Raw genomic sequence first — 27,077 nt, forward strand, 5'->3', positions numbered from 1 at the left:
AGTAGCCTGGGATGGCAACCTTTGACTTAGTATTTGTAGAACCTGTATCCAGGACCTTCTGGCCTTGAGAGCTTCCATGGAGAAGTTAGGTATAATTATGATAGGTCTGCTTTTATATGTTACCTGTCCTTTTTCCTTCTCTGCTCTAAATATTCTTTCTTTATTCTGTGTGTTAGGTGTTTTGAATATTATGTGGTGAGGGGTCTTTATTCTTTGGTCCAGTCTATTTGGTGTTCAGTATGCTTTTTGTACTCTCATGGGCATGCCCTTCTTCTGATTGGGAAAAGTTTCTTCAATGATTTTGTGGAATATGTTTTCTGCACTTTTGAGCTGGGCTTTTCACCTTCTTCTATACCTATTATTCTTAGGTTTGGCCTTTTCACGGTGTCCCATATTTCCTGGATGTTTTGTGTTAAGGATTTGTTGGATTTAAGATTTGCTTTGGTCAATGAATCTATTTCCTCTATTTTATCTTCAGTTCCTGAGATTCTTTTTTCTATCTCTTGTATTCTGTTGGTTATGTTTTTGCCTTTATTTCCCGAAAGTTTGCATATTTTTTCTGTATGCAGCATTGCTTCAGTTTATGTTTTCTTTATTTTCTCAGTTTTCAAGTCTTGAACTGTGTCCTTCTTCTGTTTGTTTTTTCTTTGCTTTCCTTACTTTCTTTCAGAGATTTTTTTTCATTTCTTCCAATTTTTTTTTGTTTATTGTTTCTTCCATTTCATTAAGGTATTGTCTTACATTGTCTTTGAAAGCCTCTATCATTTTTATGTAAGGAGTAGGTTTTTCTGCCTACTGCTGGTCTTGTCCAGCCACCATGCCAACCCCAAATAACACACCAAGACTCTGTATTTAATATAATGCTTTCAGCCAGGTACTAGTTTCTTATCAGCTAGTTCTGTCTTAAGTATTAATCAATTTCTGTTAATCTAAGTATTTCTTACCGTAGAGTCTGCTCTCCCCCCATCTCTCCATGCTGACTCCTCCTCACTCCTTCGTCTTTCCTCCTTGTCTCCTAGTTCTGCCTATCTTCCTTTCCTATTGGCCAACAGTGCTTTATTCATTAACCAGTATGAGAAACATATTTACAGATTGACATCTCCCATCATCTCCTCTTTTCTGTCTAAATAAAAAGAAGGGTTTTAACCTTAACATAGCAAAGTATATAACACAACAGTTATCAAATAAGAATCACAGTTAACAATATTTAGTTCATTGACATTTAGCAAGATTTAAGAAAATATTCCATCATCTATTCTATCTTTGTGAGTCTAAAGTCCTATATGTAACTTATCTTTAAACCTAACTAAGGAAAACTATAACCATAACTATCTGTCTTCAACTCCATCAAAGACCACAGAAGGATAATATATAAACTCTAGAAATGACAGAGACAACTCACTGCCTGGTCAGTCACCCGAAGTTCTTCTGTAATCTTCCATCTTCAACTCGTAGGCCATAGTGGGTCTGGCAGACTCTTCAGCAAAGCAGGAAACTTTAAATTGTCTTCTTGTATTGGCAGTTTGTCAGTCACTTTTCTCTGTGTCCTTCAGACTGTCTGGCAGACTCTTCCATGAAGCAGTCTGATTATCCTGCTTCAGTGATTATCTTGTATCAGCAGTCACTTTTCTGTGGGTCCTGCATGTCCAGTTTATACAGCATAAAGTCAAACAGTCCAGACAAGAGTAGTATCTTGTCCAAATGGCTAGTCTTGCCATATTGGAAGTAAACTCCATAACGAGTTTCTTCAATGTCTATCTTCCTTTCTGATGCAAGTGGTATTGCCAGGAGCCATTATGTCTCACTGTCAAGGAAAACCCTAAACCATTTTAAATGCCATATTCTATATGTCTTTGAAAGGTTTGAAGAATATCCATCTCAAATACATCTCTATATATCTAGAAAACCTAACTAACACTATAAGTTTTGACTGTTATAGGTAACTATAATCTGTACTAAATTATACATTACATTTCTAAATGAGGTATAAAAACACAATATCTAAACAAGAGGAGAAATATACATATCACAAAAATTGACCTTAAATTGTATCAATAAATGAAAATCCATTCCAAAACAAAGTATTCATATCTATACCATAATCCCCTTTTTACCTTTTAAAAGAGATTGATTGTGACCATTAATCATTTATAACCAAGCCCACTTAAATGAAAACAAACATTTATAAACAATTTTTGGGAATTTGGGTGTTGTTCTTTCCAAACTACTTCCTGCTGGTAAAGGGCGCTGTCATGGGGAATCCTAAGAAGATTAAGAAATCCTGGCTTTAGTCTGCAAGGCTGCCTTGTTCAAGCTGTTTTGAATGTTGGATAACCAGGAATGCTGTTTCAGGGGGTCTGCATTGATCAAACCACATTAGTGTGGAAGGAATCCATAGCTTTTCATTTTCTGTGGAAACAAAAATAGAAATCTTTTTCCCAAGTAACTTGTCCTTAGACTTAAATTTTTAAGTCAAAGCATTTTTAAAATATATAAATTGGATTGATCCAGCAGGATTTGTTTTAACAGTTGTTGTTATTTCCTCAGCAGTCAAAAGATACAAAGACAATATAATGCCATACTTTATCCAGATTCTCTTCATTTTTATGTGGCTTTTTTTATTACTGTTTATTTTACTTTTTATTTTTTCATTTTTTTGAGACAGGGTTTCTCTGTGTAACTCTTATCTGCCCTGGAATTCACTCTGCATACCAGGTTTACTTTGAAATCACAGAGATCTGCTTGTCTCTGTGTCTGGAGTGCTGGTATTAAAGACGTGTGCCACCACCCACAGCTCCTTGCTGTCTTTTTAAAACCATTTTATTTCTTTTCGCTTCCAAGCCTACATATTTTTTAGAACACACTGTAAGCCTTTAGCGGTTTTTTTTTTTTTTGTTTTTTTTTTTTTTTGTGTGAGTGTGTGTGCGTGTGTGTGTGTGAATCTGTCTTTACTGTAAATCTTTATCTTTTTCTGACCACGAGTCTTTTATCTGGTAAACAACAACATTGCTAAAATGAAAGTCATAGTTGTTTCTGCCGTGGTTTATCAAAGATGATAGCAGGTACCTTTACTGCCAGCAGTGAGAGCTGTGCTCACCACCTTGGTCTACGCTGCACCCAGCAGCATGTTGCCAGCTTGGAGATGTGGTCAGTGTCATTGCCAGCTCTCATACACACCAATAAATTGTTAGCAGTGTTTCTTAAAAGCCGTGTGTTTTTTGTTTTGTTTTTGTTTTGTTTTTGTTTTTTTTTTTTGCAGCTTATGCTGAGTCAGGAAACCTCCCTTAAGGAGGCGCACAAATATCTGCTTGTCTCTCGCAAATCAGAGTCCAACCAAGAGGAATGCTACTACCAAGAAACCTTGCTTGTCTCTGTACTTTCGTTTGTAAAACCCTTTTTTAAGCTTTTGTTAAATTTTAAGTGGAAGTTCTTATTAGCCACGTGGGCGCCATATGTAAGGAATATGTTTTTCAGCCCGCTGCTGGTCTTTTCCCGCTGCCGCGCCAGCCCCAAATAACACTGAGACTCTGTATTTGATATAATGCTGTTGGCCAGGTACTAGTTTCTTATCAGCTGGCTCTGTCTTAAGTATTAATCAATTTCTGTTAATCTAAGTATTTCTACGTGGTCTTATCTTACCGGAGAGTCTGTTCTCCCCCATCTCTCCATGTTGACCCCTCCTTACTACTTCCTCTTTCCTCTTTGTCTCCTAGTTCCGCCTATCTTGCTTTCCTATTGGCCAACAGTGCTTTATTCATTAACCAGTATGAGAAACATATTTACAGAATGACATCTCCCATCATTTTTTAAGTTGTTGTCTTCTGCTTCATCTGCTTTTGGGTGTTCAGGTCTAGTTGATGTAGAGTCCCTAGATTCTGGTGGTGTCATGCTTGTCTTTCTATTGTTAGGTGTTTTCTTGTAATGCCATCTTCCCATCGCTTCTTCCAGTAGGTGTTGGTGGGGTCTCTCTCTCTATGGTGCTCCCTCGGTGAGCCTAGGTGGGTCAGAAGTTTGATGTCTGTAGCTCTGGGTGGTCTAAACTCTCTAGGAGGTCTCTCCTCAGACTGGGGCCCACCATCAGTGTTCAGGCGATGGGGATCAGAGATCAAGCAGGCAGCATCTCTGGATGGTCCCTGGGGGATAGGCAGATCTCTGTCCTGGGCCGGAAGCTCCACAGAACTCCACAAAGGACTGGCAATGGGGGTCAAAGATCAGGCAGGTGGGGATTCAGGGTGGTCCGGTGTGGATAAGCAGGTATAGTGTGCTCAGAGCCCAGTCTATAGTTTTTAAGCCACTGAAAACAGGTTCCTTGAAAGGAAATTCAGTGCCTCACTGTGTCACAGCACTAGACCTGTTTAGACTTGTTTAGACTGCTTAGCTTTTAGGATCATCAGCTTGGTGTTTGCTGTGAATGTAGGGGTCATGTTTCTTGTTGCACAGGTCTTTCACTTGTTTGGTTAGAGTAACCTCAAGGTATTTTATGTTGTTTGTGGCTATTGTGAAGAGTGAAGTTTCTCTCATTTCTTTTGCTACCTGATTATTATTTGTATATTGGAGGACTACTGATTTTTTTTTTTTAGTTAATTTGTAATTTGCCATATTACTAAATGTGTTTGTCAGATGTAGGAGTCCTCTGGTAGAATTTTTGGAGTCTCTTAGTATTCTATCCTATATTCAATATAGTTTAACTCCTCTCCCTTGTGTCATCTTGATTTTTTTTTTTTTTTGTCTTATTGCTCTAGTTAGGACTCATTACTATATTGAATAGATTTTAAGATAGTGGACTGATGGGAAGATTAAGGAAGTCCACAAATGTCCAAATAAATGAATAACAAATATTTATATGGGTCCTGAGTAAAAAATACTATGTACACAATGACAATAGATTTCAAGTATATTCCAGGGGAAAGAAAGGTAAAACATATGCAAATTTAGTCCTTCAACAAGCAAAAGCAACATTAAGCAAGAAACTCACACTAAATGTCTAGGCCAATGATAATGGCACAAAACAGAGATTATTCCTATAGCTGCTGCCCTTTTTTTTGGAAAGTCTAAGTCTTGTACCTAATATGCTCTAGCTAAGATAAGAGAGGATATTAGGTATAACTATCTAGTATTCAACCCCATCAAAGACCTAAGAAAGAAAATAAAATTAATTGGGTAAGTAGAAAGTGCAATTGGGTGACTTCCTAAAGGTGCAAGAAATGACAGAAATTGGTGGCTACTTGGACTGTCACCCAAGATTTCACAGTGATATCAGGGCATTATCAGAGGCCTTAAAAGAATTTGGTTATAGGCATGCACTGCTGGCTTTCTAATGCAGAAATAAGGGGATAATAATTAAGGTTCTTAATTGCAAAGTGAGGACATAATCTGCTAATCCATCTTCTCAGCCATGGAGTTTATAAGTAGAGATTTATAGATTGAATGTATTTTGGGACACAGTCTCATTTTATAACACTATCTGGCCTGGAACTCACTATGTAGTAGGCAGACTAGGCCTAGAACTTATAGAAATCCTCCTTCTTCTCCCCCTCTAATTCTGGGACTGAAGGTGTGTCACCAAAACCATGACTGGCCAAATAGGTATGTTTGTAGTGGATTTCATATAGATATTAGTAGAAACAAAAGGCTTTTGGACAGCCACACTTAAAAATTAAATATATATGAGCCTTTATTAAAGATACAATATGTATTAGTTGATATACTACATACTTTATCAAAGTTAACTAGTATTTCAAATAAAACCCTGTCTCAAACCAGGAAAACAAATAAAAATTTTATACACCTTTTTAAAAATGTTTAGGACTTTTTGAGATGGGCCTTTCTTCGAAAGTGACTGTTTCAACCAACATAGCTTTAAATTTATGAGTATCTTTGCCCTATTGTCTTCCTATAGCTGGGTTTAAGGGCATGAGCTAGCTTGCTTGACAATATTTAGTTTTGAAAATGATTGTGTGCATATCACTCCCATTTTTCCAATGCACCATTTCTTATATATTACTCAGTTCTGTTTTTCATTTCATGTGTGTGTGTGTGTGTTTGTGTGTTGATGTTGACTATGTAGCAATGCTTTAAAACACATATTTACCTTTCTGCCTCTATGTCTGAAGTGCTGTTATTAAAAGAATGTACTACCACACAGTTGGAGAATTAAGTTTCATGGTGCAAGTTGTCTCTTCTCATTATTTATGTTGTTGCTTTTTTCCTTTTTTCCTTCTTTCTTTTTTCCCTTTACAAATATGATTACATTCATTTTTATGCATGTGGGTGTCCTCTATGCATGTTTTGCACCCCTTTCATGTCTGGTGGCCATGGAGTCTAGGAGATGGTGTCAGAACCCCTAGAACTGGAGTTAAAATAACAGTGAACTTTCTATATTTATTGAAAATAGAAGTTGGGTGCTCTGCAACAATCTCTAGTGATCCTAACTGTTAAGGTATTTTCCAATCTAAGTTTGCTGTTCTCCATTATGTTTCCTGTCCAAGGAAGTCTAGTTGGGGTCAGATACCTGATACTCATTAAAAAGTAGAATTCTCCTTCAGGTGAGAGTATTACCTTAAGGCAGGTTTAAGCTCCCTAATATTTATCAAGTACAATGTGGTCAGCCCTTAAACCGTATACATACACCTATTAAAAAACCCAGTCAGCAGGGTATCTTCATATATATTAGCATACTTATTCATACATACTTAACAAAGAAGTTGGAAAGGAAGTATGTAGAAAGGGATGGAGAGAGGACAAAAAAAGAGGAATGTGATGTAAAATGTGGAGAAATAAATTTTAAATGAAAACAAAGAGAAATGACTCAACAGATAAGACCACTGGGTGTTGTAACAGATGATCCAGATTCAATTCCCAGAACCCACATGGTAGCTAATAGTTTGCTGTAACTCCAGTCCCAGGCTACTATTTACTAAAAATCCTCTTGTGAGCTCAAGGGAGTAATTTGGATCCTCCTGGAACAGTTCCCATGCACTCTCAGATGCATTCCAGTCACCAGCCTACTGCCAGTCAACAGCCTACATTTCCCAGCATTTTCCCTGCTCTTGGACTCCCCTCCCTCAGTTATCAGGACCTAAGGAAAAAATTTCTGCCTACACTTTATCTTCTGTACAGGCATCTTGCTGGGTCCAAGTGACACCAAACAATCCCACAGAGAATTAAAACAGCCAGATATCCCAGGAATTGGCCAGAATCTCAGCATTCACAGGTTGCCCCAAAGATGCCAATGCCAGCAGGCCAACAGGAAGCAGTCTAAAGAACACAATGTCCTCATTTCTGTCTCACCAGCTACCCCTTTGTACCTCTTCAGCTTTTTATAATAAATGAAAGGGAAGAATGTTAACACTCAGGCATTATGCTGGCCTGCCCTCAACATCCTCAACTGCAGCCCCTAAGCGTACTCCATGTGCACCTGTGCTTGCTAGTGCTCAGTCCTTTACACTGGCCACCTCTAAGGATTCTGAAAAATTGTCATCAGCTGCTGCCACTATGTGTAGCTCTCCCTGTGCACATGTGCTACATTCTCACATAAAAGGCAGGCCGCTCCCTACACACCCTTTTGACACTGTAACTCCCAGAGGTCTATCTCTGCATCCCTTCCCTTTCTCCAGTAAACATTCCATGTGTGTTCTATTATATGGTGTTACTTTCCTTCCCACCACTACCACCAAACAACAACAGGTTCTCTACTTGAATAGAACAATCATGTTGTGTGTATGTAGAAAGTGGATTTATTACAATGTCTCACAGGTTATGGTCTAGTTAGTCCAACAATGGATATCTACCAATGGAAAGCTGAAGAATCCAGTAGATGTTCAGTCCATGAGGCTGGGTGTTTCAGTTGGTCTTCAGTATATACCAGAATTTCAAAAACATAGGCTATGATGCTAGTTAAGGAATTAACTTGGTAGCCAGAGCTAGTGCAAGCAGAGAGAGAGAGAGAGAGAGAGAGAGAGAGAGAGAGAGAGAGAGAGAGAGAGAGAGACACAGAGAGAGAGAACTTCCTTCTTCAATATCCTTGATGTATGTAGGCTGTCACCAGAAGGTATGATCCAGAATAAAGGTGAATGTTTTCCTGTTTTTTGTTTGTCTGCTTTTTTTTTTTTTTAAATTCAAGGCAGGGTTTATCTGTGTATTCCTTGAATTCATTGTCTAGATCAGTTTGGCCTCAATCTCAGAAAATCCTATTGACTCTGTCGATGTGCACTGGGATTAAAGGTGTATACTGCCACCAAGCTGCTAAAGGTGGATCTAATCACCTCAACTGATCTATATTAAAGATTAGTCTTCCCATTTGACAACTTTTTATAAGAAAATTCCCTCCCAAGTGTATCTAATTCTTGGGGTTTTAATTAATTCTGGAGGTAGTAATTTTGACTACCAAAAATAGCCATCACAACAACCTAAAACAGAAGACCTGAGAAAGACATCTTACCTATAGGAGGGAGGGGGAGCATGGGTGTCATTTCCAAAGCAGTGCTTTTCCTAAACAAGGTAAGAATGGGGTTTAACTTACAGAGTCTGGACACATTCTCATAGAATTCTACTTGTTCCTAAGCATGCTTAAATAATAAATACACTTCTAAAAGCAGTAATAATGTAGAAACAGTGACATTTAGGGGCATCCTTTCCAGAAAGTCATGCAGGAATATATTAGATTATAAAAAATAATATGAAGAAATGCATATGGAATGTTCACCTTGTACTACAAGGACTTAACTGAAGATTGAGGAAATGACTCTGTGAAATTAGATTGTTTTGGTGCTACAAACCTTATTGTGGCTTCTTGTTTTGAACCTGAGTGAAAGCTTTCGGAGCTGTTCTTCGAAAGTTTGAGACTTGGGAGCCTAACCCACCTGTCAATCATGATGTATCATTTAAAGATACATGTATCAATGCCACAATTCTAACAAATATGAAGGACAGAGAACATAAATACAGAAAATATCAAGGAAAAGGCACCTATAAGTACTGTGGTCACTGCTCTTAGATGGATTACTCAGCTGCTTTTTACCTCTGAGAATATTGGTTCAGTGGAAGGCCACAGTTTCTTCCATGCAGGATCAGAGGAGTTCATTTTAACTAGCCCAGAGGCTGTCTATCTCAGGACTGTGACATCACTGCGGAGAAATTCACTCCTTCCCTTATTTTAGGTTTTTAAAACTTTTGTTCTATGGTGTTTTGCCTGCATGTACATAGCACCTACAGAAGCCATATATATATGTGTGTGTGTGTGTGTGTGTGTGTGTGTGTGTGTGTGTGTCTGTGTCTCTGTCTCTGTCTCTGTGTGTGGGTATGTATGTATATGTATATATGTGTGTGTGTGTGTATGTATATGTATATATATGTGTGTATGCGTGTGTATGTGTGTGTGTATTAACATTTCCACTATTTATACTGGAGTTTACATTGAAAAAATTGCAGTATACTCACTCCTTTGAGTCATAGGGGACCCAGAAATGATTCTGGTTGAAATCATTAAAGATTCTTTCTTCTGTCTGAAAAATTGTGACAGATGTTTTTTTAGAACAATGAAAGGCACTTTCATGTCTACAGTTAGAAAACAATCGAAGGGAATTTAAAACCTTGAGCTTGTGGCTATGATAGTAATAGTAGTCTTCCATAACTTAATTAATAGCTTATCAGAATTCTGTCAGTATTAAGATTATGACCTTTTGGAGTTATAATATAACAGTAGCAGAGAGGGATGGAGAGAAAGAGAAATCTAGAATATATTTCATTTTTCTATATCTCTCAAATCATTTTTTCCTATCACCACTTAAATCTTCCTATCTTCATATAAAAACAAACCTTAAATCACCTGGTCCTTTCCCATCATTACAGCAATCAAATCTACCAGTAGACACAGGTGGTTGATAACTGATGTCAGTCATTTTAGAGTGAGTGCATTTTAAATACAGTATTAATAGAGATTTACATTAAGATCTGTAGAGTTAGTCTCCTTTTTGAGTCTAGGGGGGCATTGGTATCTCTGGGGTGCTATTGGTCCTGACCACTCAGGTAAGGTTTGGTGGTCTTGCACCTCCATCTTTGTGGCTAATGATTAGAGATTCTTTTTGAATGTGTCATTAAAGATATATACAGAAGAAACCAATGAAGCAGGGTATGGTTAGTAGATGCAAGAGAATGAGGAGATGGGTCAGGAAGGAAAGCGCCTACTTCCATATGGGGTTTTCAGTCCATGGTGAGAGGTGAAGCCTGATTCTTCTGGAATTGGGCACAAGGCAGTTGATCTCTGTGTCCTCTGAAACTTAAGGTGGTAGGGCCCTATTGGAGTTGATGTATGAGGGAAAAGTGACTTGAGGTGGGAAAAGTGATTCCAATGAGGGAGGTCTTCAAGCTTAGCAGCGTGGGGGTTTCAAGAATTACTTTGAATGGACATTGCCATTTAGGGGGAAGGAGTGAAGGACATTGGTCTGGAGGAGATAGAAGGACTTTTTCCCCAATGCTAATTGAGGATGAACAGTGGTTGGCACATGGTCATGGTAGGGAGTGGTCAGTAAAGTTGCATAGGAGAGAGCAGATTGGACAGAGTAAGGGAGTGAGCAGGTGATCAGAGAGAGGTAAGGGTTTGGTAGAGAGACTGGGGGTTAGAATTGGACAACCATACAAGTTCAAAGGGAAAGATGGTATGGGATTGTTTGGGGAGGGCCCAGAGCCCGAGAAGAGCTTTATCCAATCAAGGTTCCTGTGACAATTCGACAAGGGTGTTTTAAAAGGAGCCGTTAGTTCATCCTATCTCTCCTAATGACTGGGATGGTCTGGGGTATGGAAAGGCCAAGGAGGGCTTTAGATAGGTTTGAGAAATCTAGGAGTTGAATTCAGAACCATTATTTGACTGGAGGCAGGTGAGTATTCCAATGATCTCCTGGAGGAGGAGGAAGTCAGAGACTGTCTAAGCCCTCTTAGTGGTTGGGAATGCCTCCACCAAGTCTGAGAATGTGTTCATTAAGACCAGGTGGTACCACCTCATCTGACATGGGCATATGGGAAAGGCCAAGTTGTCAGTCCCTGGGAGGGAGCCTCCTACGTGGAGGATAGGAAAAGGAGGGCTGTAGTAACTGCAGTTCAGTTCTGATATTTTACAGATTTTACAAGAGGCAGTAATCATTCTTAAGGAATGCATGTCCTCTGAAGTGGCCTGTGGGTGGTCTTGACAAAGTGAGACAGAGCTTGGCTATTAGGAGAAAAGAGCTGCTGTAGATGGTGGTGACAGTGGGTTGTAGTGCAAGGATATCCTGCCATTGGTTAGGTGAGTTTGGGCCTTAGAAGACTGCAGCTCTAGCTGCCTTATCAACAGTTATTCCCTTGGAGATTATGGGGTTGTCAGTTTGTGAGATGGGCAGTGGACAGTCCCTATAACTGTTGGAAGATGGAAGGCTTTTAGTATGGCCATAATTTGCCTTGGGTTGGTATGGGCCCTCTATTTGCTGTAAGTAGTCCACACTTCTAGACAGCAGTGTGAGACAGCAGCATATGTAAAACATATTTGGAGCCTGTTAACATTTAGGGATTGTACTTGTGCTAATCGAAAGGAATGGTCGAGAGCTATTAATTCAGCCTGTTTAGTGGTGGCAGGGAGGACCTGTGCCTCAACCACCTCAGTATCTAACACTATGGCATAGCCTGAATTTTGGACCCTCTTATGTTAAAAGGAGCTGTCATCTGTACCAGGTATAGGTGGCCTGAGGTAATGTGCCCTCCTGTATATATGAGGGATAGGACAGTAATTCCTCTAGGGTTTCAATGCAAGAATGAGATGGGGGAGTGGTCAGTGTTTGGTCAGGGAAGGAGATTTGAGATTTTGAGAGGTAGGCAAGTTTGGAAAGTAATTGTGGCATCTTTTACTAGTGCTCCTGGAGAGAAAGAACCTGGGGAAGAGGTAGTTTCTAAGCCCCTTTTCTTGAATAAAAAGCTCTGCAGCTACTAAAGTACATATGCAGGGTGTCCACCCCTGGGTAGTTAGGTCTAATTTTTTTGACAGATGTGTTATTGGTGCAAAGGAAGGTCCCAGTTGGTAGCTTAAGACATCAAGAACATATCTGTCTTTTTTTGTTACACAGAGGGAGAAGGGACAGTTTAAGTCTGGGAGATATAGTGCTGGGAACTGGAGATGAGCCTGTTGGAGCTTCTTAAAGAGCTTAGTAATGGGAGTAAGAAGTTGTTTATGTGAGGTTCCAAGAGCTGCCTCATATATGTGGTAGGCAAGGAGGGAGAAAAGGGATCCAAGAATATAAGATCCCAGCTATTCCCAGGAATGATAAGATTTCCTCTTTAGTAGAAGGGAGTGCAAGAGATTGGATTAGGTGTTTTCTATCCAAGTTAATGGCTTTGAGGGTTGGGGTAATTGTTAGTTCCAAGTATGTTACCTGAGAAGTGGAGAATTGGACTTTAGAAGATGAGACTCTGTAGCCCCAGCTGGGCAAGAAATTTAGAAGAGCAGAGATATTAGTTTGGATAATTTGTAGGGATGAATTGCAGAGGAGAAGGTCATCTACATAATGTATAATTTTAGATTTTGGGAGAGACAAAGAGAGTAAATAACAAGCTAGGGTTTGCTGGATAAGTTTGGGCTGTCCTGGAACTCCTGGAGTAGGACAGTCAAGTGAGCAGAATAAAAGTTGATTGTCAGGGTCAGTTCAGGTGAACGCAGAAAATATTTAGTGACTGGGTGCTGAGAGAGATAGAGAAGAAAGTGTCCTTGAGATCCATGTCTGAGAAATGAGAGGTCCCTCAGGGGATAGTAGAAAGTAGTGTGTAAGGGTTAGGCACCACAGGGTAGAGCAGAACTACTGCAGAATTAATGATCTGGAGTCTTGAACCAGGTGGTAGGTCCCATTGGGCTTTTTAACTACAAATATAAGGGTTTTAAAAGGGGAAAATTGTGGGGATAGTTGATAGTTTTAAGTTCCCTAAGGCTCTGGATTGAGAATGGGTATTGGGCTTGGGTGATATACTGGGTAGGGTCCTGTAATTGGATAATGATGGGGGAGTGTTTTTTAGCAGTGGAGGGGTTTGGAGTATCCCAGATTTGGGGGTCCACCTGGAATGCTAGCAAAGAAAATGATTTGTTGGAACCAGTAGGTTGGGTGGCTAAGAGGAGGGGAAGGATTACTGGTGAGTCTGGAGTCAGGCAAATGGCTGAAGCAAAAGAAATAGCATATTGGCTAAGAGATCCCTTCCCATTAAGGGGACAAAAGCGAGATAGCACCACCAGGAAGGAATGAGCAAGATGAGTACACCCAAAAATGTGATTAAATGAAAGATTCTGAGGTAGATAATTCTGTCCCCTCACCCGGACAATAGGGACACAAGGAAAGGTGGGTCCCCCAAACTCCATCAGGACTGAGTAAGTGGTTCCAGTGTCCAGTAGGAAGGAGATGTTCTGATAATATAGCGACTACCCAGCACTCACTGTCAGAGATGGCAATGGTCAGGCCAACAGATCCTAGGCCACTTCAGTCATCCATGGCCAGGCCTGAAAGTTTAGCTGGAGGTGGTCTGTTTGATGTCCCCATGCCACAAGGGACATGGAGAAAATTAAGAGCCCAATATCCCTTTTGGTGGCACCTTGGACATGGCCTAGGTGGCCCATAGGGATTAGGGCAGGCATTGATCCAGTGACCCTCCTGATGACATTTGAATTAAGGACCTGGTGATCCTAAAGCCCTAGAAGGCAAGGGAGCCCAGTTAGTCACCAAAGCTCATTGAATAGCCTTGACCAGCTTTTAGTATTTGTGTTTATGGGCTTTCTCATCTCTCTCATGGTATACCTTAGAGGCCAGAGCAAAGCTTTCTGCCTGAGGGGTTAGGGATCCTCTCCCAAATGCTTAAGCTTGGCCCTAATGTCAGAAGCTCTGGAAAAAATAAAGGTTATAAAGTATTGTCTGCTCTCTTGGATTTTCCTAGGAACAGGTTTTCCTTTTTGTCCTGGACAACTTCTTGGAGTTTTTCACAGTTAACTGGTTTAAGGGCAGTCTTATGGAGACCAGCCAGGAGGCAGTCTCTAGCTAGAATGCCCCCTGGGATATTATAGTCCTATTGGGGATCCCCGTTGGGAACTAATTCTGCCCCACCTTGGTGTGCTGTGTTAGTCTGTTGGATTTCATCTGCAGGCACTCTAGCCCATTCCCAAACTCATCTGTGTTCCTCAGTAGGTTGTTAGCTAGATCATATATATATGTCATGGAAGGTGAGGCTATATAATTGGGTTATATTGGAAATCTTTAATGAAAGAACCAGAGTTAGATATATAATACCCGAGGGTTTTCCCCCCTATTTGAAAGAGTTCACTTGAAGAAAAAGGGACTTGTGCTGGATAGATGTCTCAGGGGTTAAGAGCAATAGCTCTTCTTCTAGATGTCCTGAGTTCAATTCCCAGCACCCACATGTGGCTCACAACCATCCATAATAGTATCTGCTGCCCTCTTCTGGCATGAAGAGTATGTATACATAAAATACAAATACATAAAATTTAAAAAGGGGGGGGCTTGTACCTTAAGTAGTCCACCCACCCTGGGAAACTCTTGAAATGGGAGAACTGTAGCCAGTTTGGCTGGGGGAGAGAGATGGTGTCCATAGCAGAGCATGCACAAGTAATGGGGAGTGAAAGTGGGTGTCAGAATCAGATGGTTAGAATGGCCCATCACTGGAGAGGAGGAAGGGACTGGAAGAGTTGAAGGAGGAGTGGTTGTGTGTTGAGATTGATAAGAGTGGAGGCTCATTAGCATCCAGAATAGTGGAGGGTTCCTGTAGTTCAGAATCCATGGCTAGGAGGACTTGAGTGGGGGAACAAGAACAGAGGGAAGGACTAGAGTTAAGGTAGGAGAAGGCTTGGACATAGAGCACCACTTTCCAATTACTGGGCCTCTGTCAAAAGTTGCAAAGATTTTGTATAATATTGGATTCTAAGCTGCCCGTAGGCAGACATTTTGATTAACTAACCAAGGTGCAGGTGGGCCAGACTTGGCTGTAAAGGCAGATGAGTTTTGAATACCTTAAGTTGGGTGCAAGGTATAAAGGTCTGATATTTTCAAAAAGGCATTCTAAAGGGGTGCTTGGAGGTATAGTGGGAGATGCAGTTCCCATGAGTGAGTTAGAAAAATAAGATACAATACCTGTAATTCCTATCAGCCCAGGAATTCAAGGAGGATGGCATTGAGTAGGCACAAACTGTTCAGTATGTTGTCACACAAAGAAAAGAGGTTGGAGACTCCAAGTTAGAGAGATGTGGTTGCATGTTATCAGGTCTTGTGGGTGGGACCAAAAGGCAAGAGTCCATACTCAAGAGAGTAAGCCTTACTGGTGGGAAATGGACAGAGATGAGAATTGGTGAAGAGGGTTAACCATAGCCTCAAATACCATGTTTTGGAGTTCCCCTACCTCCAAGAATACTGGACAGGTGCTGGACACTCAATGGTTACTCCCACAGACCCGTGGACACATTTATACAGACTAGGCGAAGGGAAATTTACCAATTGTTGCCAGTATTGGAGTGCCCATTGATAAGTTAGGTGAAAAGTGAGTCTGTTGTAGGTAGATTAGGAACAGAATGCTGGTGTGTTTCAGATTACCTGTGGGAGGGGAGGACCACCAGGAGAGCTTTTCCAAGACTCTCAGTACCAATGTTGTTTGGTGGCAATGGAAAGGAAAGTAACATCATACAACAGAACTCACATACTAGTTTTACTGGGGGTTAAGGGAAGGAATGCAACAACTGGCTGCTGGGATGACAGCAGAGAGAGAGAGAGAGAGAGAGAGAGAGAGAGAGAGAGGACTTCCAACTTTTTAAGGGGGTGTAGTTATAGCAACATGGTTGAAAATGTCAGGACCCTGAGCAGATCAGAGTAATGTCTGAGTACTGGCAAGTGCATATGTGCAGGGGTGACGTACTCTGCCATGTCTCCAAGGGGTGGACCCAGTATGCCTGACTGCTAACAATATCCATTTGGAAATTAGTACATACCAAGTATGTATATAAGCTTCTTGGTTGCCTCAGCCAGGATGATAAATTACTCAAAACACCAGACACCAATAAACCAAACAATCCAATTAAAAAATGGGATACAGATCTAAACAGAATATTCACAATGGAGGAATCTCAAGTGGCTGAGAAACATTTAAAGACATGTTCAACATCTTTAACTATCAGGAAAATGAAAATCAAAACTACTTTGCAATTCCATCTTATACCTATCAGAATGGATAGATCAATAACATGAGTGAAAGTCATGCTGCTAAGGAGGTTGAACAAGGAAAACACACTATTTCTGGTGAGAATACAAACTTGTATAGCCACTGCAAAAATCAATATGGGATTCCTCAGAAAAATAGCAATTGATCTAGCTCCAGACACAGCTATAACACTCATACCTAAAACATGCTCCACCCTACCACAAGGAAACTTGCTCAACTATGTTCATAGAGGCTTTATTCATAGTAGTTAGAAATTTGAAACAACCCAGATTTCCTCATCTAAAGAATAGATTTTAAAATGTGGTATATTTACACAATGAAGCATTACCCAACTGTTAAAAGGTGATACCATGGAATTTGTATGCAATGGATGGAACTAGACAAAACTCATCCCATGATGCACAACCCTGATACAGAAAAGCGAACATGATATATAATCACTAATAAGTGGATATTAGTTGTTTAGTACTAACCAGTCCTCAGATTCAGAGAAGCTAACAAGGAGGGCTTTAGGGGCGATGCATGTAGTAACTTCATTTTCATCATGAAATAATCATGGTAGTCTGGGACAGAATGTGAATTAAGTATAAACCTCCCATGTAAGATAATATGTTTGAACATTTGGCTCTTATTGATGGATTTCTTTGTGGTGCTTATGGAATCTTTAATAGAAGACCCTTTCTAGAGGAAGTTTCTTGTTGGGAAGGTAATTTGATATTGTGTAGCCTCACCCCATTGCCTGTTCTTTGTGTCTACTTGTTAAAATTGATCAGCCAGCTGTCTTCTCATGATGTTATAGATTCACAACCACTTTGAACTTTATCTCCAAATAACAATGAAAACAAGTGTTTTTTCTTGTTAAGCCATTTGGTCACCTTTTTAAAAAAATTTCTTTATTTTGTATTTTTGTTTTTGAAGAAAAGGTTTTTGACATAGCACTGACTGTCCTGAAAATAGTTCCTGAGACCAGACTGGCCTTATGCTCAGAAATCTGCCTAACTCTGCCTTCAGGTGTTGATATTAAATTTTTGGGTGAACATGCCCAGAGTTTTTATTTTTACATTATTGCCTGCTGGACCCATAAAGAAGGTTTTTGTACATACCAAACAAGTGCTGCTGTACTGAGATTCACCAATATCTTGACTTTTAAACTTTGGCATAATGTATCTTTTTTTTTTCCTCCTTGGATAACATGACATGAATAATGTCTGAAAGTCCCATGTCATTAGATTGGATATGTGTGATAGTCTTCCCAACTTTTATCATGTTTTGAATTTTTAAAATAGATATGAGTATTTTGCCTGTATGCATGGATATACACCACATGTGTATTGTTGTTTTGCTTTAGCTGAGGGTGATGAAACACAAACCAACAAAACCCATGTGGAGTTTATTAGGGAAAGGGAATAAAGGGAGGGGTAGGTGTTGGCCAACCAGAGAGGGAAGGGGAAAGGGGGAAGAGGAGAAATAAGGGGTGAACAGGTGGGAGATGCTCACTTAAAAGGGAAAGCTTGCATGAATGCCCTTATACAGAGTCCTTATACAGCCACATAACACATGATGTAGCCACACAATACAGGGACCTTTGAGCTGTCTAAATATCTGCCTTAATACTGGTGTGCGTATCTTACCTAAATCCTTACAATGTGTGCCTGGTGTTCCTAGTAATCAGAAGATGATCTCAGAACTCCTGAACATGGAATATGAATACTTGTGAGCTTTGTAAGCACCCATCTTCTCTACAATATCAGCAAGTGATATTAACTGCTGAGTAATTTTTTTATGATCTACATTAAAGATGCTCACATTTTTCTTTCTCTAACATGTTAAATAAGTGTTCCTTTTTAATAATATCTAATCTCACACTGTAAACTGTGACACTTCAGGTTTCTTGGAGATGAATACAAACTAGAAAGAATGTTTATCCTTTTGTAGGAACTTCAGTGACATCTTACTTTTTGTTCCTTTGGTTGGTGAGTGGAGGTGGAGGGGTCTAAATATGAATCTCTGGATAAGCTGACCTCACTTCATAGACCAGGCTGGCCTCAAACTGAATAAGATTCTCCTGTATATGACTCCAGAGTGCTAGGATGATACTGTTCATTGTTTTTGCAGTTAGTAATTGTTCACACAATTTCTCTGACATGTATTTAATACTGTTAATTTGTTTGCTTGTCTCTATGTCTGTTAATAGCCATTTCTCTTGGGTGGGTAAAACCTATTCAAAGGTCCAAGAAATAAGATGTGCAAACCTCCTTTTCAATTTCCTTCTAATGTATATTTTCATTCTAATCAATATCACTCTGTTGTACACATGGATGGGGTAATTTAGAGTGCAGTGACCTGTGATGATGTGCATGTCGACTTCACTCAGGATGAGTGGGCTTTGCTGGATCCCTCCCAGAAGTGTCTCTACAAAGATGTGATGCTGGAGACCTACAGGAACCTCAGTGCTATAGGTAAGACTGTGAATTTTCCTTTAACTTTTAAAATAAAGGGGACAACACTGCTTCTTGGTTTTTTGATACTTTCCTATAATTTGGATTGATAAAGGGGAAGAATGTGGTGAACAACAGACATAGTTTTTAGGTTCATTGATTATAGTAGCTTGAATTTTGCATTATTTCCAATAATATGCATTTACTTGTACTATATTTCAGGCTACAAATGTGAAGACCACAATATTAAAGTACATTTTCAAAGATCTAGAAGACATGGAAGGTAATTTTCATGTGCAAGGTAATATAAATTTCCCACAAAAATGTTTTTTTTTTTTTTTGGGTGGGGGGCTTTTTGAGACACTTTCTCTGTATAACAGTTCTGGCTGTTCTGAAACTTGCTTTGTAGATCAGGCTGGCCTTGAACTCCACAGAGTAGATGCTTCAAGGAAAATTAACAGTGTAAATAAGCACAGATTTAAGTGTATTGATGATTACTAAATTCTCACAATATCATGTACCTCAATGTCAGGTAGCTAATCTATGTTTGCAGTTATTCCTCTAACAAAGATGACAATGAAACAGTGTCTTAACAGATATCTCCATTTTAGTCATAGCCTCATGAGAGCTAGCCTGTAGAACTGTTCATCTGTTTAATTCCATACCACTCAGGTATAGCAAAAGAATACCTATTGGTTAGGGGGTAAACATTGTCCAAAATCTTCTAATAAGCAAATATTCCATTAATAACAAGCAAGTGTTACTAATGTACTTGTGGTGAGTAATGAAAGTTTAGTGATAGGGTCAGTCTATGAGAATTAAGAACTTTGTTGTAGAGAAACCTCAATACCTATACTATGTCTCTATGATGAACAAAAGAGTTCAATGTGTGAATGCAATATGGACACCTTTTACTTGTTTTTCTTTCTTTGATGGTATTTCCTTATGTCACTCTGAAAACAGGTCATGTGTGCATAAATGATATGGAAAGAAGTAATGTACCTCTCTTTTTCCAAGAATAATTAGGAGATATGTATTTGTCTTCACTTTGAGTACACTTTCTGATTCTGATGTAAGTTTAGAATTGTTTTACAAACCTCATTGGAAAAACATCAACAAACTCACACCACAGAAAAGCCCTTTAAGTATAAAAAACTGTATAAATTCTTCTGTTTTTCCTGGTTTACTTTGCAAATGTTGTGACTCACAGTATATGAAAATGTTATGAATTTGATCAGTGTGGTAAATCTCTGAGTTCTTCTATTTATCTTCAATTATATTAAAAAGTCTTATGAAAAAGGATGCTATCAAAGTGAGCCATGTACTAAAGGCACTAACCATCACAAGTATTCTCAAACATGCAAAAGAGCCAACCAATAATGATGAGCAACCTATGAATGGAAACAACATGGTAAACTCTTAATATCTGATTCCTCTTTGCCATTAGAACAAACTGTAAAATTAAGTCATATAGTTTAAAGTATTCATGAGACAAATGGATTTCTTATAGCATTTACATGTGCCAATTATCTTCACAGGCATGAAGGAAGTCATACTGGAGAGAAAGCCTATGAATGTAATCAATGTGGGAAAGCCTTTGCACAGCAGAGTAATCTCCAAATACATAGAAGAACTCATACTGGAGAAAAACCCTATGAATGTAATCAATGTGGGAAAGCCTTTTCACACCAAAGTAGTCTCAAAATACATAAAAGAACCCATACAGGAGAGAAACCCTATGAATGTAATCAATGTCGAAAAGCCTTTTCACACCACAGTAGTCTCCAACTACATAAAAGAACTCATACAGGAGAGAAACCTTATGAATGCAATCAGTGTGGGAAAGCCTTTGCACGTTACAGTCATGTTCAGAGACATAAAAGAATTCACACTGGAGAGAAACCCTATAAATGTAATCAGTGTGATAAAGCTTTCTCACAACAAAAAAATCTCCAAATACATAGAAAAACTCATACTGGAGAGAAACCCTATGAATGTAATGAATGTGGGAAAGCCTTTTTACGACATAGTGGTCTACAAATACATAGAAGAACTCATACTGGAGAGAAACCCTATGAATGTAATCAGTGTAGGAAAGTCTTTTCACATCACAGCAGTCTCCAACTACATAAAAGAACTCATACTGGAGAGAAACCCTATGAATGTAATCAGTGTGGGAAAGCCTTTGCACGTTACAGTCATGTTCAAATACATAAAAGAATACATACCGGAGAGAAACCTTATGAGTGTGATCATTGTGGTAAAGCCTTTGCATGTCACAGTAATCTTCAAATACATAAAAGAGCCCATACTGGAGAGAAACCCTATGAATGTACACAATGTGGTAAAGCCTTTTCACAACACAGTCATCTTCAAGTTCATAAAGCAACTCATTCTGGAGTGAAATCTCATGTATGTAATCAGTGTGGGAAAGCTTTCGCACGTCACGCTAATCTGCAAAGGCATAAAATCACTCATACCGAGGTACAACATTATGAGTGTAATCAATGTGAGAAAGCCTTTTCACAAGTCAGTCTTCTCCAAATTCATATATCCAGGAGAGAAACCTTATGAATGTAATCAGTGTGGTAAAGCCTTTACATGCCATAGTTATCTTTTTAAAGGCATGCAAGAATTCATATTGGAGAACAAGTATATGAATTTCATCACTGTTATAAAGTCTTTGCTTTTCACCCCAGTCTTTGAATCTATGAAAGAGTTTGTCGAAGAATAAAATCTGTAGGGTGTAATACATTTATTAAAGCCTTCCTATATCATGGTAGACATTGAGGACATGAAAGAACTGAGACTTGGGGAATCTATGAATATAAAGGATTTGGTATGAGCTTTTGTCAACAAACTTCTATTTAGTTACACATGAAGAAAAATCTGACAAGTGTCAGCAATCTACTCAAGCATTTTAATGTCCCTCTTTAATTTATTTGCACCTACAATCCTATGGACACATGAGGCAACTTTTAAAGGAACTTAATTTGGCTTATGGTTCCAGAGTGAAACAGGCAACATGTGATAGACATAATAGCTAAAGCAGGAAGCTCAAAGATGACATCCTCAACCCAAAGCATGAAGCAGAGAATGTGAACTGATGTGGTATCAAGGATTTAAAATCTCAAAACCCACCACCAGATTTCTTCTACAGGGTAGCATTTTCTCAAGTTTTCTAAATGATACCAACAACTGAGAAGTATTGATTCTATGACTTTGAAGCCTACATGCTTATTTTCTGTTATATGAAGTAACTCAAAATAAAGAAACTCTGTAGGTAAGCCTTTTTATGCTTAAATATCTGGGTTATGAGAATGAATGCTTATGCAATAAAAATAGCCATGGGTGAAAAATGTTTGTTTAATGATTCATTTTAATTTTTATTTGGTTATATCAGTGTATTTTTGGATATATGTCCATGCTTGATGGCTTCAAGAGGTATAGACCCCATAGTCATCCTGGATTTCTATCAGAAATTACAGGAGATTGTCAAAAATCTCTCCTGGATTCTTGTCATGAGCTTATCTTAATTGCTTGGCACTGTCTTGAGCCCTGTAAATATTTAAAAATCTTTATTTTTCATCTTGATATTAGGGTATAGGCAAGAATTCACAGTGAGAAAAATGCTGTTAGTGCAAACAGTATGGTAAAGACTTGAGACAACAAGACCAGGTTCAAGGCTCCTGGCTAAGATGGTTCAGTCTCACAGACTATTCTAGCCAGGACTGCAGATACCCCTTGTGCTTTCCCATTTCATAGAGACTGAACTATTGCAGTAAATAAGGATCAGGATAAACAAATAGGCCGAATAGATGTTTATTCAGGGAGAAATAACTTACAACCTAGACAGATGAACACCAGGAAATTCAACCCGATCCTCTCCTGTCTGAGTCACGCCAGAAAGAGAGAGCGCCTTCCTGGCCCCCTCCGACCTCCTTCCTCAGGTCACCTCCGCCCATCGCTCCACCCCCCAATCGGCGTGGTCAGTGCTACAGAAGGACTACCTCACTACAATTCCCCTTTTAGTCTAAAGAAAAGATTTAGGCTTAATACAAAACTATATACAAAACAGTGAATAACAAGTGTGCTCTAAGAAAAGGAAAATCGAGAACAAAATGACCTACATATCTAGTCCTAGGGTGAGGGCATAATGGAGTTTACAATAGAGTTGTCCTAAGCTGGAAAACGTAAGTCTAGTACCTAATATATCTAACTAGGAAGAAAGAATAATAGTTGTGATAGTTTAATCTTCAACCTCATCAAGACCTGAGAAGGAAAATAACAATACTAGAGTAGACAGGAAATGCGGATGGACAACTTCCAAAAGGTGCAGCAAGGACAGAAACAGCAAGCCACCTGAACAGTCACCCTAGGTCTCACAGCGACGTTGGTACACCCAGATTTGGCTAAGGCCAAGAGAACTTGACAGACCACAACAACAGCAGGGAAATAGAATGGCTGTCTTACCCTGACTTGGCAAGGTCAAGCAGTCTTCTATATTTGTCTCCTGCAAGCACATAGGACTGCATGTCCAAATCAGTGGTCAAGGTGGGGGCAATTCTATGCCCAACAGGCCATTAGCTGAGGCGAGATTGAACTCCAGCAGGAGCAACAACAGTGTCCAACACATTTTCGGGAAAGTGCACGATGCTGTCAGGAGCAACAGTGTCTCATGTCAATGGAGTACTAATATTAAAACATTTAAATGCCATGTTCTGCATGTCTATGAAGTGATTGAAGATTAAGCATCTATATCTGACTAATCTCATAGGTACAGGAAATGTGAGTGAGGATAATCTGTAATACTCGGGAACTTAGCTAAAAAGACTGATTAAAACTTTCCTGAGTAAAGCAGGAACAAATACTTAAACAATATAACTATTTACATATACCTACATGTAAATCCCTAAAATAGAGGTAGAGTATAAGTGTCAAGACAAGAGGTAGAACTATAAAGGGCAGCAAGATAAATATCCCCAAATTGTATCAATATACAAAATGTCTTGAACACAAGAAAAGTATACATACATAGAATATGGTAAAAAATAATGTGCATAAAATATTATAAGTGGAAACATTTAACACAATATAACAAAATATAAACTTAATTTTACATAGCTTACCACATAGGAATACATAACAGTGTAAGCTGTAAAATACTATCTCATTCATACTCAAATTCTCAAGGAAATAGGCTAATCTACTTATATCCCATCTAAACCATACCTTTACCCACCATTCCCTATTTCTGTCTAAAAGATAAACCGAGTGTAAGCATCACCCAATCCCAAATAACTAAAACCAACCCAAAGACGATGACTATTATCCCAAAATTCCAAGGGTAGGGAAAGGGGGCGTAGTCATATTAAGATTACTTCCTGCTGAAATGGGACGATGATTGCTCCAATGGATCCTGTAGGAAGAAAATTTTTAGCAACCAAATTTTTCAACAGAACTGGCTGCGACATATGTAGTTAGTCACTGTGTGGCAGAAAATTCTTGACTGTAGTTCTATTTGAAACTGGCCAGGTTGTAATAAAAAGGTGCACCATTACAGCTCGCTAGTCATGAGTTGTCTCGAGCAAAACAGTCTCAAACCGGTTTTAGGGTGATGTTTGTAGTTCTGATGCATCAGGTTGAGTCAAGTGGAAATGATGATGTGGGGCCCCATCTTCTTTCCGGAAAGTTCAAAGACTTCTGTTAGGAATCGTTATTATTCCTTGTGGATAAGTTACACATCAATATTAAAGTAAAATTTTCAAGTTTTAAGGTATGCATTAGGGAAAGACAACAATAAGCATTAAAAGTATGTGAGAAAATTAGGATTTCAGAGAGAAAATTGCATAAGATATGAGTCCCCAGATTTTGTTTTCTTCTGCCTTACACCAATTGGCTTCTTGATTTAAGGCAGAAACCATGAATTTAATCTTAACAACATGTTTGAATTTAGAGAAGGAAAGCCAAATCCAACTCCAAAGCCAGCATTGGTTTACAAAATTTGGGACTTCAGGAATACTAGATAGTAGAGAGAAATAGATTTCTATATAGAAATAGTTTACTACAATTAAATATTTTTTTTTTACCATATATCAGATTCTGCTTCCTTAAGTGATTGTTTCTGAAGAGCTGTCTTCTCTTCTGTAGGCACCTACATGTTCAGTGTCTTTTGGCTGTTTGATGATAGGTTTTCTCTGTTTTCCTGTAAAAACAAGAACAGAACACTTCCCCTACCTTTGAGAGGCCTCCGCACACCTCATAGGACCTAGTTTGTTGGATGACTTGTCATTTCTCTTCATTAAGATGTTTCTCTTGTTCAACTCGGATCTTGATTATCTTAGATGGTATCCATAGTTTTTCTTCTCCTGTAGATACAAATGCAAAACCCCTACCCCAACGTAACACATATCCTGCTTTCCATTCTGAGGTCAGTACATCCTTGAAATACACTGGCTGATTTAGTTAAGAAGTTTTTTCTATTGTCCAGTGTCTTTCTGCAGCTGTTTTTCCTTTTTCATCAGCATTAAGAAAGTTTAATGTTAATAAAGCATTATGTAATCTGTGTTTGGGTGTTTTGGTTCCTCCTGCCTGTTTATGGAGCATTTCTTTTAAAGTACGATTGGATCTCTCAACCACTGCTTGTCCTGTAGGATTGTGTGGTATACCAGTTATGTGCTTTATCTTGTAATACTCAAAAAACTCTTTCAATTTGCTGGAGACATATGCTGGAGCATTGTCAGTTTTTATTTGTGCAGGTATGCCCATAATGACCATTACCTCTAAAAGGTGCGTTATAACAGAATCAGCCTTTTCAGAGCTCAGAGCAGTAGCCCACTGAAACCCTGAAAATGTATCTATAGTGTGATGTACATATTTTAATTTTCCAAATTCTGCAAAATGAAACACATCCATTTGCCATATTTCATTCCTATTTATACCTTTAGGGTTACTGCCTGGTGGTAAAGGAGTTTGGTTATAGAATGAGCAAGTAGGACATTTCCTTACTATTTCCTTGGCTTGTTCCCAAGTGATAGAAAAATCCTTTTTTAAACCTTTACTGTTCACGTGGTGTTTCTTATGAAACTCTGAGGCTTCTAGCACACTTCCTATCAATAAACGATCAATTTCATCATTGCCTTGTGCTAGAGGACCTGGCAGACCCGTATGGGATCTGATGTGTGTTATATATATAGGATGAGTCCTCTTTCTGATAGTATCTTGTAACTGTATAAACAATGAAGTTAATTCTGTATTGTCAGGAATAAATTCTGCAGTCTCAATGTGTAAAACGACTCTCTCTGCGTATTGAGAGTCAGTAACTATATTGAGGGGTTCTTTAAAATCCATAAGTACCATGAGAATGGCATACAATTCTGCCTTTTGTACAGAATTGTAAGGGCTTTGAATCACTTTGCTAATATTTCCTGATTTATATCCTGCCTTACCTGATTTATTTGCATCAGTGTAGAATGTATGAACTCCAGAAATAGGTGTTTTTCTTACAATGCGTGGAAGAATCCAAACCGTTTTCTTTATGAATTTGATTCTCTCAGTTTTGGGATAGTTGTTGCTAATTGTTCCCAAAAGTTACTGCAAGCTCTCTGCCAATATTCGTTATCTTTCCATAAGGAAGAAATTTCCTCATTAGTTAAAGGTACTATAATTTCTGCTGGGTCCCTTCCTATTAGCTGACGAAGTCTTAATTTACCTTTTATAATCAAGTCAGAGATCTTTTCTATATATGTTTTCAGTTTTTTATTCTGTTATGTGGTAGGAATATCCATTCTAATATGATATCTTCTCTCTGCATCAAAATCCCTGAAGGATATTCTCTAGATGGTAATATAACCAGAATACAGTCTAGGTTTGGATCCACACGGTCCACATGTGCTTCTAGTATCCTCTTTTCTACCCATTCTAATTCCTTCTCAGCTTCAGCTGATAGTATTCTTGGACTATTCAAGTCCTTATCTCCTTTTAGGGCCATTTTCAAGTTTTTCAAATCATGCCCTTCTACTCCAATTATGGTTTGCAGTTGAGAAATCTCTCCTAGTAATTTTTGAAGATCATTAAGAGGGTTAGGGTTAGGGAGGGAGAGGGAACTGGGATCGACATGTAAAATAATAATAATAATAAAAAAAAAAACGCTTTGACTCCAAAATTTAAGTTGAAGAACAAGTAAGTTACTGGGGAAAAGTATTTCTATTTTTGTTTCCACAGAAAATGAAAAAATGTGGATTCCTTCCAGACTAATGTGGTTTGATCACACCAGACCGCCTGAAACAGAGTACAAGCTGATCCTACATTCCAAACAGCTGGACAAAACAGCCCTACAGACTACAGCTAGGATATCTGAATCTTCTTCGAATCCCCCAAGACAGCGCCCCTTACCAGCAGGAAGTAGTTTGGAAAGAA

General features: G+C 38.8%; 1 protein-coding gene across 2 annotated transcripts in view; it reads left to right on the plus strand.

Annotated features, from left to right (window-relative positions):
* Positions 1-21,934, plus strand: part of LOC127216279 (zinc finger protein 431) — a 44,765-nt gene extending 22,831 nt beyond the window's left edge. The window contains exons 2-5 of one of the 2 annotated variants that reach the window (XM_051176889.1): positions 18,554-18,680; positions 18,882-18,942; positions 20,198-20,478; positions 20,815-21,934. In XM_051176889.1, coding sequence (XP_051032846.1) covers positions 18,554-18,680; positions 18,882-18,942; positions 20,198-20,478; positions 20,815-21,233 — 888 coding nt within the window. In that variant the 3' untranslated portion in view covers positions 21,234-21,934. Of the gene's footprint in view, positions 1-18,553; positions 18,681-18,881; positions 18,943-20,197 lie in introns of both variants that reach the window. The other variant, XM_051176888.1, reaches the window with a different exon arrangement.
* Positions 21,935-27,077: the final 5,143 nt, after the last annotated feature.

The sequence above is a fragment of the Phodopus roborovskii genome, unplaced genomic scaffold (genome assembly GCF_943737965.1).
Source record: "Phodopus roborovskii unplaced genomic scaffold, PHOROB, whole genome shotgun sequence".
NCBI classification, from domain to species: Eukaryota; Metazoa; Chordata; class Mammalia; order Rodentia; family Cricetidae; genus Phodopus; species Phodopus roborovskii.